Here is a 12,376-nt window from a genome sequence, read left to right as displayed (position 1 = left end):
GGAAGTGCTGGAAATCATACCGTTTGGTGGAAACTGGTACTGAGCAAAATGGTGAGATGAATGAAGTCGTCTGGTCATTCGCACTTTCTCTTTCCTAGTAACTTTTCTACTTACAGTACCCTTGTGTTCCTGGTAAATTTCTTTTCATATGTATTATACCTAAAAGAACTTCATATTTATATTCTGAAGCTGAGTTAGTAAGAGCAGTATTGAACAACTTGAAGCTGCACTTTCTTAGACTGTATTCCTACTCCCTCAGCATATGGAGACATGGCTCCTGATTAAGGATCATATGTCAGTGACAGAAGTGAAAGGAAAGCGGATACTTAGGAGTATAATGATTTTAAACTAAATGGAGACAGAAGAAAGTTGGGGAATCACTGGCTTTAGTAGAGATTGAGGTGTCTCTCAGAGACTTTGTTAGTAATGCTTCATTATTCAGGTTTGTGATCATATGCAAGTGTTCTCTTTCTGTGGGTCTCAGTTTTTCTACTAAAAAAAAAAAATTGGACTGGATTGTCTCCAAGTATCCTTTTATGCTCCCAAATTCTGTGATTCACCCAGTTTAGAACACCCAGATATTAAATCTGAATTTTTTTTTTAACTCTTTCACCTCCAACTTTTACTCTTCTAGTAAATTATTCACCAGTCTAGATGTGAATTATTCCTTTGCAGTCTGTAATACTGTATGAAATTTCTGAACCTTGTCCTTTTTCATTTATTTCTGAAACCATGGACAGGTCTTTAAAATTTTTATACTAAGAGTAAGCCCCGAACAGTTTTCGTTAATTTCACCTTACACCATCCCACACCAATCCATTCTTAGTGCCACTACAGTATAAACTTCCTAAGTCACTTTTATAATCCCCTCCTGCTCAGAAACCTGATGATTCGTATTAAAGTTCAACAGCCTGAGCGCAGTCTGTCTATCCAGATGTACCTTTTCCTCTACCCAGAATGGGCTTTCTGCTCTAGTCACAGTAATCCATTCACTATCCTTTGAAAGCAAGGATATTGCTGTTCATTTACCAAACGCGTGAGTGTCTTATGCACTGGGATGTAGCAGCATGCAGCCAGACGCGTAGAGCTTACAGTCAAAGGCAGAAGACTACTGAAGACAGACAGCCGAACAGTTAATATAACGAACGTATAAAGACTCCGATTATGTAGAGGCTAACACTAGTGGAGGGATCAAGGGAGGCCTTGTGGAGAAAGTGGTTTTTTTTTTTAATTAAGGCCTCCAGGTTCAGGAAATAAGCCAACTGAAAAGGGAAGACTATATTATTGATTATAAAAATTTTAAATGTATACTGTTTGCAGAGTAGCAAAAGATACTGAAAGCAAGAGATGGGCAAAACTTCAGGGAAAAATACAAAACTTTATTGAGAGACATTGCCAAATCTTAATTAAATGAGAAGTATATTGTGTTCATGGATTAAAAGATTCAGTTATATAAAGATATAATATTCTTCCAAATGATTTATAAATTTTTAGGTTTGAGGTATTTGGATCTCCTTCAGAATCCCAGTGGGTTTTCTGATAGAACTTGACAAGCTTTTTCTAAAATTCATTTAGAAATGCAAAGGACTAAGGATAGACACCCTTGCAGAAGACTTGCAGTTTCATATGTCAGGCCCTGATAAAGCTACCTATCCATAATGGGAGAGGTACACAGACCCGTGGAACAGAATAAAGAAGCTGGAGACAGACCCACATACCTTTCAGTGTGCCGGGACAGGGTGCGTGCTGGTCAGCTGGAGGCCCAAGGAGAAGCCGGAGCTTTTCCTTACACTGTGCACAGAAATGGATTCTTGGTGGAATAAGGATCTCAGAATGAAAGGCAGAGCAGTGTTTTCAGTTTTGAGAATTCAGTCTGCTTTCTAACTTGTAGAAGTAAACTTAGTTAGGCTTAAATGAGTTCTAGGGTCTGGGAGTAAGGATGAACTGTTGACACAAAGTGCAGCTTTAAAAGACTGTTGCTGTGAAACGGTTACGGTGCCATTGCAGGTAAGCTTTGTCTGTCCTGTTACCAACAGTGTAGCCTCATCCTGATCTGTCACTGCAGGTACATCCTGACCTTCTAACAGTTATCACTGCCACTTGATCAAACGATTATTACTGTCACTTGAGGCAAGATAGTGTCACTATTAGTACAAACCCATTATTCTTGTGAATTATCAGTAATTTTTTTCTTTATTGAAATTCAGAATTAATGCCATCAATGGGGGAGAAAAAGTATTTTTTATAATATTTATCAAATATCTAAATCATGGATTCTGTATACTAAATCGTTCCTTAAAGTCATGTGGAAGAGTTGATCACTGATCATTCTGAGAATTGCATCTAAAGTAATCGTAAAAGTAATATGTGTTTGGAAAATCTCTACCTAACAGACAGTAGAACCCGATGAAGCAATTGAAGAGGAGATACCAGATTCACCAGGAATAGAAAAGCACGATAAAGAAAAGGACCAGAAGGAGCCGAAGAAATTGCGTTGTAAGTTTTTCTTTCCCAGTTTTGCTAGTGGTTTGAGTAAGCTCATTATTCTCTTAGCTCTTCAGAGTGTAAATGCTGAGTGGAGTCACCACTGTTACAAGAGTGTAAGGTTCAGTAGTAGCAGCCTCAGTGTTTCCGTGTTCTCTATCTTCGTTTACTCACTGTAATTTTTCACCCTAATCATATGCACCCCAATGGCAGCATATATTGCATTACCTTTTCAAGAGAAAAAAAAAATGTACACAACAGAATGCACTTATGTTGAGGTCTCTAGGAAGCTGAATTTTATGAACTGAAAAATATGTAATTACTGTTTAAGATCCTTACACATTAAGAAGTCAAAAGTTAGGGGATATGTACTGTAGTTCCAAACTGAACACCAGGCAGCCGCCTCTGACTCATGGATGTCTATGCAGGTAGGTGCATGAATTTAACCTCCAGACGACATTATACATACAGGACCAGAGTGAGCCAGCAGTTTCAGGGATTGCATTTTCTAAAGCAGGCCTCTTGTAAATTACATAGTTTAAACAGGCCATTAGCCATGACTCTGAACTTTGTTAAATCTATTTGAACAGATCCACATTTAACTCGGAACTTTTGGTCTTCACAGTAACTGAAGGAGTAGAAAAATCAGTTCTTTTGTTCTTTTACATTCTAATTGTTCAGGCCTATTACTGACACTGTCACCATATAACAGTGTAAACACATGAAAATTGTATTCTTTTAATCCTTTCCTCACATATTGTTTGTGCTCTCAACTTTCTTCACATATAGTTATTTTCAAGAAGTTTACTTTTCAAATTTGTGTTATGGTAATCAAAAAAGAAATCAGGACTACAAGAAATGTAGAACATTTTCCAGGTGATCCCATCCTTAGCTCAGGGTAGGGATACTTATGATGAGTCTGAGTTCAGCTTGAGGCACAAATAATGGTGATGGATATGTATATACATATATGTGTGTACATATGAGTACATCTTAATATATATGTGTACATACACAACCCCCAGCTCCCAGTTGAGTAAGGATCAGGAAGGGTGGAGGTTTTGTTTATGTTTTATAGGATGGTTTCTTTACTTTTTGCTCTTCATTTTATGCTCTAAAACGGGGGGATAGTCTAAGACTATACATAGCATCATTTATTAAATAATGAGTATATATTAGAATGGAAAAGGAAATGGCAACCCATTCCAGTGTTATTGCCTGGAGAATCCCAGGGACGGGGCAGGAATCTGGTGGTCTTCCATCTATGGGGTTGCACAGAGTCGGACACGACTGAAGCGACTTAGTATAACTTACAAATGTCTTGGCACACGTACCAAAGAAGGCACTGTTTGTGGCCAGTGTTTTCCACTCTAATATATACTCATTATTTAATAAATGATAGAAATGGAATGTTTTGTGTGGTGTATTACTTTGAAATTGGGTCTGTGTTAATTTAATTCTTCAAGAGTTACTCTTTAAACCATATTAAAGTTAGAATAATTGATTTACTGTGATTTTTATATATGAGATTAATATACTTTGAATGCTAGGTGGAAAATTTTTTATCAAAAAAGCGTTTATCTTATGAAATGCTTAATATCTATCTGTCTTAAGCCGCAAAAGTATCTAGCATAGATTCTTCAGAACAGAAAAAAACCAAGAAAAACTTGAAGAAGTTTCTTACACGACGCCCCACTTTGCAAGCTGTTCGTGAAAAAGGTTATATTAAAGGTAGGTAGAAGTGATGTTTATAGCAATGAACTTTGGCCAGAATCAGAAATAAGACGTTTTACATTTATAGCTGAGTAATTTCGAAACAGTAAAAATGTTTTCATTCCTTATTCATTATCAGTTCAGTGATTGCAATACATTTGAGTAATTAAAATTGATTTTTAAATGCATGTGAGTTTAAAGCATTGAACAGACGTAAATACCAAATTCAGTTTTTAGAAACCCTGCACCAGAGGAACTACACAGATGTGGTGGGTTGGGTGGCAAACTTTCAGAAGACAATTAAGATTTTTAGTTTTGAGATACACAGATCAGAAGAAATATTGAATAGTCACTAACAGTAGAAAAAAAAGAAGAAAGATAATGAACAATTTTATTCTTGATTGTTTGCCTTCAATTCTCATTTAAGGTAATTACAAAATTAGTATAAAGTGCTTTTTCCTAACTAATTTTTATATTTTTTTCAAGTGTAAGGGTCACAATTCACTAATAAGATCTTTTAATATTCTTTAAAATTACATGGGCTGTGTATACCTTTAATTCTTAAAAGTGTGTTTAATTTCAAAGGTAGAATTTTCTAATACATAACTCAAAAGACATTTGTTCATCAGTAAAAAATATAATAAAAGGTAGCATAATATATATATTATGCCTGTCTTTTGTCAAGATTCTAACAAAGACTATTGTTGGGACATCTGTTTGCAAAGCATGTAAACTAAAATATAGAAATAAGTTTCAGTAAACACTACTATGTGTAAAATGGGTAACTAAAGAGAACCTACTGTATAGCACGGGGAACTCCACCCAGTGCTCTGTAGTGGCCTATAGGGGAAAAGAATCTAAAAAAGAGTCAATATATGTATGTGTAACTGCATCATTTTGCTGTACACCTGAAATTAACACAACCTTGTAAATCAACTACAGTCCAATGAACATGTTTAAAATAAGCAAAGCATTTGCTGGGGAAAAAAAGAAACGTCTATAAAGATGAGATACAGACAAGGTAACTTAAAATAGTGATGAGTTCCACGAAGAATTGAACACAGTGATAAAATAGAGTGACTAGAGTTGGGTTACCTTAGGTAGCATAGTCAGAGGGGTTTTTTTTTCCCCCAGTATTTATTTATTTGGCTGCTCTGGGACTTTGTTGTGGCACACGGGATCTTCAGTTGCAACATGTGAACTCTTAGCTGCAGCATGGAAAGTCTTAGTTGCAGGATGTGGGATCTAGTTCCCCAGCCAGGGATTGAACCTGGGCCCCCTGCGTTGGAAGCATGGAGTCTTAGCCACTGGATCACAAGCAAAGTCCCAAAGAAGGTTCGTCTAAGGAGGTGACATATTAGCTGAGACTAGGAGTGATGAGAAGCTCCATCTGGGGTGGGGAGATTGATCCTGTCCTCTGCACGGGATGAGAAAGTAAGAAGGGAGTCAGGGACTTCCCTGATGGTCCAGTTCTTAGGACTTTGTGCTTTCAATTGCCAAGTGCAGGTTCAGTCCTTGGTCAGGGAACTAAGATCCTGAAAGCCGCGAGGTGTGGCCACCAAAAATGAGCAGAGGAGCCAGGCAGGAGTGAGGGAAGGTGTTCTGGAGCTTCATGAAGAAGGAAAACCATGTGGTGAAATACAGTTGGAAGCAGTCAACAGAGTACAGATCAGAAGGGCATGTGTCGTGGTGAAGTGCACCTTTGCAAGGATGCCTCCTGTTGAGCTCCCAGTGGTTTAGCCACTTTGTGAACTGTTATTTCTTAAAATCTCTTCCAGATCAGGTATTTGGAGCCAATCTTTCTAATCTGTGTCAGAGAGAGAATAGCACAGTGCCAAAATTTGTGAAATTATGCATTGAACATGTCGAGCAATATGGTAAGGAAAAAAAAAATTTTTTTTTAAATGTTAAGCACACCAGCCCACTGTTTTGCCATTCAAACCCCTAGGATTTTTGATTTTGAGTGTTGGAACCAGAAGTTCTTTTTAGTTGTAAATTGTCAAGAAAAGCATGTTTTGCAAAAAAAAGAAAAACTTACTCTTTTGTACTGTTTCAAATTAAGAGCTTTGCAGTCATCTGTTGAATGTTCAGTACTTAGGGTTGATTAAGGATATGGTATTCCTTGAAGCCATTTGGAGTTGATATTTGCTTAAAATGAAAGTGGTGATTGTGAAACTGTGTTTAAGAAATGATTGGACAGTATTGGAGATGGTGTTTACTTACCAAGAGAAAGTTTCTTCTGTTTATAATAAAAATGAGATGACCTTCCAAAACTGCTAAGTCAACTATAAAGTGTCCAAATAGACAAATCCTCTTTATATCATTTCTTGTAAAAGAAGACTTAAATTAATCTCTGTTTTGGTTAATTTTAGCATGTTATTTATTAGTGTTATTTATACTAGCTTTTAAAATAACAGTATCTTGACTGCAGTCACATTAACTTACATCAGTATGTCATTAAAAAATTCTTGTGTAATGAAAATGTTTGCATAAAATGTAATTACTGCTGCTTACGGATCTCTTGTCTGATCTTTATCAGCCCTACAATAGAGCAGCCATGGTCCTTGCCTTTACTGGAAGTTAAATGAATAATAAGCACATTAGATAATGTTAATATGTGCATCATCATTTATTGAATATTTGAACTTTGGGGGATTTCATTGTGTGAGTTTCAAATGATTCTATTCTACATAATAAATAAAAGAAATTAATAGCTATCTCAAATTATCAGTTCTTCTTTTAGAACCATCATTTTAGTTGCTGGCTTGTATTAAGTCTATTGGGCTTCTCTGGTGGCTCAGATGGTAAAGAATCTGCCAGCAATGCAGGAGACCCAGGTTTGATTCCTGGGTCAGGAAGATCCCCTGGAGAAGGGAATGGCTAGCCACTCCAGTATTCTTGCCTGGAGAATTCCATGAACAGAAGAGCCTCGTGGGTTACAATCTATGGGGTTCACAAACAGTAGGACATGACTGAGCGAGTAACACTTTCACTTTATATTAAGTTTATTATAAACACTGACTCTTTAGAGTCCCTTGGGCTGCAAGGAGATCAAACCAGTCTAAAGGAAATCAACCCTAAATATTCGTTGGAAGGACTAATGTTGAAGCTCCAATACTTTGGCCACCTGATGCGAAGAGCTACTTGTTGGAAAAGACCGTAATTGCTGGGAGAGGTTGAGGGCAGTAGTGGGAGAGGTTGAGGGCAGTAGTAGAAGAGGAAGGCAGCAGAAGATGAGGTGGTTAGATAGCATCACCAACTCAATGGACATGAATTTGGGCAAATTCTGGGAGACAGTGAAGGACAGGGAAGGCTGGTGTGTTGCAGTCCATGGGGTCACAGAGTTGGACTCGACTTAGCAACTGAACAACAGCAGTAATTTGACATTTTTTAGAGGGTGCCTTAATACGTACATTTACACTATCAAATGATATATGAAGAAATGGGTAGGCTGATTTTATCTACCAGCTTTCTTTACTGTTTGATTTATCCTCAAGTGTTTGTTGAAGTTTATCATAAATTGTTAGTATTTCAAGGTTGAGATGATTTCTGTGAGAGGATCCACAGTCTGCATGATAAAGTAGATTTGTTGCTGTTTACCAAACAGTTCAGAGTGAATCTCCACTCCTCTTTCCCTGCCAAGTAGCTATAAAAAGCCATTGAGAGGAAAAGAGAAATTTTATTTTAGGCTAAATGTTAATAAATAAGAATTCTAAGACATGAAAGCATCTGTAGATGAGACCAACAAGAACTTCAGTCTTGAATTATTGTCATTTGTCTCTTAGGACTGGATGTTGATGGGATTTACAGAGTTAGTGGCAACCTAGCAGTGATCCAGAAGCTGAGATTTGCAGTCAATCACGGTGAGGTCATATTCCCTGTTGTTACATACAGAAGAATCACTCATACTGTTAGATTTGGTTTAAAATAATTTCCAAGAATTTCCTATTCCTTCTGTTTTGCAGATGAGAAATTGGACTTGAAGGATAGTAAATGGGAAGATATTCATGTCATCACTGGAGCCCTCAAAATGTTTTTTCGAGAATTACCGGAACCTCTCTTTACATTTAATCATTTTAATGATTTTGTTAATGCAATTAGTAAGTATGTAGTTGCACTCAGTTTCCCCCCAGATGTTGAAAACCCTCTGTACATACAGATCAAGCTACTGCAATTCCTTTTGATCTTACTTGAAACAAGTTTTTTTCAAAGAATCGCTTCACTCAGAAATTTTAAATGTGACCACCAGGTGTCACTGCGTATCACCAAATACCAGGTTCCAAAACACCCTGTCACGGCTTTCAGTTTCATGCAGACTCTCCACTCTTTTTTTTTTTTTTTTTTTTCAGAACAAGAGCCACGACAGCGTGTCTCTGCTGTGAAGGACCTGATCAAACAGTTGCCAAAGCCAAATCAGGACACAATGCAGATTCTGTTCAGACATCTCAAAAGGTAAGAGTTTCACGGCGGCAGAGAAGGAGTAATTGGGGAAAAAGAAGGTCAGAGAAGTGCACAGACATGCTATGTGGTGTGGGACCCCGGGGGCCAGGCGACCAGACCCAGGTTCAGAGCCCAGCTGTGCTGCTCTGCTGTCTTTGTAACATAAGAAAGATAACGTCTCTGAGCCCCAGTTCCTTGTAGGTAACATGGTTTGGTATAAAGAATACATTAAAGTTAATTTTATATGTGAAACTTTTATTAATATATAATGTCTAGCATGTAGTAAGTGTTCAGACATAGTTGCTTAAGTTAATTATTATGGAGATGAGATTGGTTATTAAGAGAGGAATATTCAGTTACCTTAAAGTCGGGGTAATTAGGTCTAAATTACCATATAGTTACTTTAAAACTTCGGATAGGAAGAAGACCAGTTTTCTAAAATAAGTGATCACAGCATGAGATTTTTTTTTTTTTAATAGCAAAAATGAGTAAATTTCAAAGTTTATTCTCTGTGCTCTAATGAGATTTCCCTGTCACTTCAGTGGGGGAATCATTGTTATCTGAATTATAGCAGGTGTTCAATTATACCTGTCACCTAAGTTTATCCAAAAGAAAATTTTCCATATTATTCAGAGTGAATTCTGTTTGGTTAAATAGTTTATATGTACCTTAGGGAAACGAGCATTATTTCTCTTTGCTGAATGCAAACTGTTTATAACACTGAAGAATTTCCCCAATTTTTAAATTTTCTCTTTTAACAATTTTATTTTCCTCTTAGAGTTATAGAAAATGGAGAAAAAAACCGAATGACCTATCAGAGCATAGCGATTGTTTTTGGTCCCACTCTGCTCAAGCCAGAGAAGGAGACTGGTAACATAGCGGTCCATACTGTCTACCAGAATCAGATCGTAGAATTAATTCTTCTCGAGATAAATTCCATCTTTGGACGCTGACACTTACTGAAGACAACCTGTGGAATAGAAGCTGGATTTCATCAGATTCCAGATCCTTGTACCTGACGTATCTTATGTTTGGACCAAGCAGTGACTCTTTGATTTTGCACTTTTCTGAGGGATCAGAAGGGAACGGAAGAGTCCAGATGTGTGTTAGGCCCTCATATTTGCTGCTTTGTTGCAAGTTGATAAACCTGTGTGTACCTTTGAATTAATTTTATCCTAAATGTTTGCATTTCACACTCTGAATTTCAGTTAAAAAAAAAAAATCAAAACTTGCGATTCTAACCAGTCATATACACTGGATAATTTGGTAAGAATACATTTTTTTCTCCTTAAACTGGAAAACGTAGAATTTCTTCTCATGATTTGATAGGTTCATTACTTGATAGAACAAGCTTACAATCAGTTATTTTGAAAACGCTCCTGGGCATTTAAAACAAAGTGAAGTACGTCTGTTTCGAAACCTGTGTATTTCTTTCCAGGGTTTCTGCATGCAGTGGCAGTCTGAGTGCTAGGACTCATTACAACCCAGATAGCATCCCTTGATGAAGGCTGGCTGTCTTCACTGTGTAACACAGCAGCACACTAATAGTACTTAAAACACTGTGATATACTAGAGTTGAATTTAGCATAAGCCAGTTCAGGGTATTTTTGGGGCTGTCTATACTACACTGACTTGTAGCTAACAATCCTAATTCTCTCTAGTGCCATATTGAGTGCTTGGTATGACCCTGTGGAGAAGCCAACTTTCTTTGATGTAAGTTCAGGCTGAAGACTGTCCTTTAGCTCATGTATATAATTGTGTTGTATAGTCTCAGAGTGCATTCTAACCCCTTGTTTCTAATCACGATACTGATCATTCTTCTCTGTGAATATTAGGTTTCCTCCAGAAACAGGCCGTTATTTGAGGAAGTTAACTGTGTGCACTTTTAGATTTTAATTACATTTACAGCAAATCACTGTAATGCAAATGGTACTGGAAAAATGCTGAATAGACTTGCTAAATGGTAAATGCACTACAAGAGGAACCTTTTAGATTATTTAATATGTACAGAATACATTAGAAAAAAATTTATTACAGAATTCTAACTCTGCAGTATGAATAGTGGAAACCCATATGTAAATTAGATAGAGGTCAGATCGAAAATGACATTGCTAAATCTGAGAATTTCTTTTTACATTACTAATGTAGATCGGTTTGTATAATAAAACAGGGTTTGGAAGGTTTTGTTACAGAGAGCATGGTCTGCTGAAGATTTTTTTAAAATGTATTTTTCTAGATTAACTGCTGTAAATGAAATGTCTAATCCGAATAAAGAAAACTATAAGAGGTTTAGAGATTTTTTCCATTGGAAATGTGCATTTTGGTTTTTAATTTTGTTTTGCTTTTGCATTTACTGGCACACTTTTTATAATACCTCATTTTAAAAAAAATCCAGTGAATCCGGTATTTCCTGTGGCAAATACGTCTCCCTCATTTCACGCCTTTCCTGCTCCCCACCACACTAGTGCCCTCTCCACCCGCCCCGCCCCTGCCCTCTGTTTCTTCATCAGTATTTGAAAGTGAATGATTTGTAACCAAGACTCTTTTTCTTAGGATCACATTTACAATTTACAGATTCGTTTTCTTGGGAACAAATATTTTTTGTATGACCTGTCTAAAACCCCTCGCCTGAGTTTTGTGGTAAAAGTATTGTTTGTGGTTGTGATCTTATTAAATTGATAACAAACTAAGCTATTTGACAGCAGTGGGAAAGCAGATTGTCTTGGGCAGGGAGAAAAATCCCCCAGATAAGAATGTTTATATTTGCCTAAAGATGTCCATAACCGTATACAGTATGCCCTAGGCCTGGCCTGTGTAGTGATTGTATGCCAGGAAAACAATTAGATGCAAATCAGTGATGTTCTTTCTCTTGGTAGTTACAGCATATCAAAGAATAAAATTGTCCTGTGTTTCTTGTTTCAAAGTACACGTGTGTATGTGAAGTCTTAAATGTTTTAATAGTCCATGGCTAATCAGCTTATTGTAATATTGTATGTACAATGAGATCAATGTCTTGTGTTTTCATCCTCTGTGAATTAAAAATTCTCACTTGTTTTGTCATAACAAAACCAGTAATTTTTCCTGTCTTGATAGCTTGATTTTTAGTAGAAAATATATTAAAAGCTGAAATAAATTGTCAGTGAAATTTCATTTACTAATAGACTTTCCTTCAGAGTGTCATTTAAAAAAAAAAGTTGGAAATGGAAAGAAAAAAGTATATTCAAGTATGTTCTATTTCAATACAAGAAAATACGATTTATTTTTTTATTTTATTTTATTTTTTAAACTTTATTTTATTTTTAAACTTTACATAATTGTATTAGTTTTGCCAAATACTGCCGTAAGAAATTTTGCCTTTTACTTTAGAAAAAGTTAGTTAAGAAAAAAAGCATTGTTACCTTTTAGGTAGAGGCAAACCTATAGATTTTTTTTCTCTTATGTGAAAAGCACAAATGGAATAATTCAGCCAAACTTTGGGCATAGACAGTTGTGTTATGTATGCATACACACATGTATGTGTATGTGTGTCGTTCAGTTGCTAAGTCCTGTCCAGCGTTTTGGCACCCAGTGGACTGCATCACGCCAGGCTCCTCTGTTCATGGGATTTCCCGGCAAGAATACTGGAGTGGGTTGCCATTTTCTTCTCCTGGGATCTTCCTGACCCAGGGATCAAACCTGTGTGTCGTGCATTGGGGGGTGGATTCTTTGCCATTGAGCCACCAGGGAAGCCCGAATGCGT

At 36.7% G+C, this 12,376-nt stretch overlaps 1 protein-coding gene across 16 annotated transcripts in view; it reads left to right on the top strand.

The window, feature by feature from the left end:
- ARHGAP12 (Rho GTPase activating protein 12) overlaps positions 1–11,791 on the top strand; it is a 118,219-nt gene extending 106,428 nt beyond the window's left edge. For all 16 annotated transcript variants that reach the window (XM_027559803.1, XM_027559804.1, XM_027559805.1 and 13 more), the window contains 7 exons: positions 2,394–2,496; positions 4,099–4,215; positions 5,976–6,074; positions 7,983–8,060; positions 8,163–8,297; positions 8,547–8,649; positions 9,416–11,791. In XM_027559803.1, coding sequence (XP_027415604.1) covers positions 2,394–2,496; positions 4,099–4,215; positions 5,976–6,074; positions 7,983–8,060; positions 8,163–8,297; positions 8,547–8,649; positions 9,416–9,590 — 810 coding nt within the window. In that variant the 3' untranslated portion in view covers positions 9,591–11,791. The remainder of the gene's footprint in view (positions 1–2,393; positions 2,497–4,098; positions 4,216–5,975; positions 6,075–7,982; positions 8,061–8,162; positions 8,298–8,546; positions 8,650–9,415) is intronic.
- The last annotated feature ends 585 nt before the right edge of the window (positions 11,792–12,376 follow it).

Source organism: Bos indicus x Bos taurus, chromosome 13 (assembly GCF_003369695.1).
Source record: "Bos indicus x Bos taurus breed Angus x Brahman F1 hybrid chromosome 13, Bos_hybrid_MaternalHap_v2.0, whole genome shotgun sequence".
Taxonomy (NCBI): Eukaryota; Metazoa; Chordata; class Mammalia; order Artiodactyla; family Bovidae; genus Bos; species Bos indicus x Bos taurus.
This window is presented reverse-complemented; position numbering and strand designations above follow the sequence as displayed.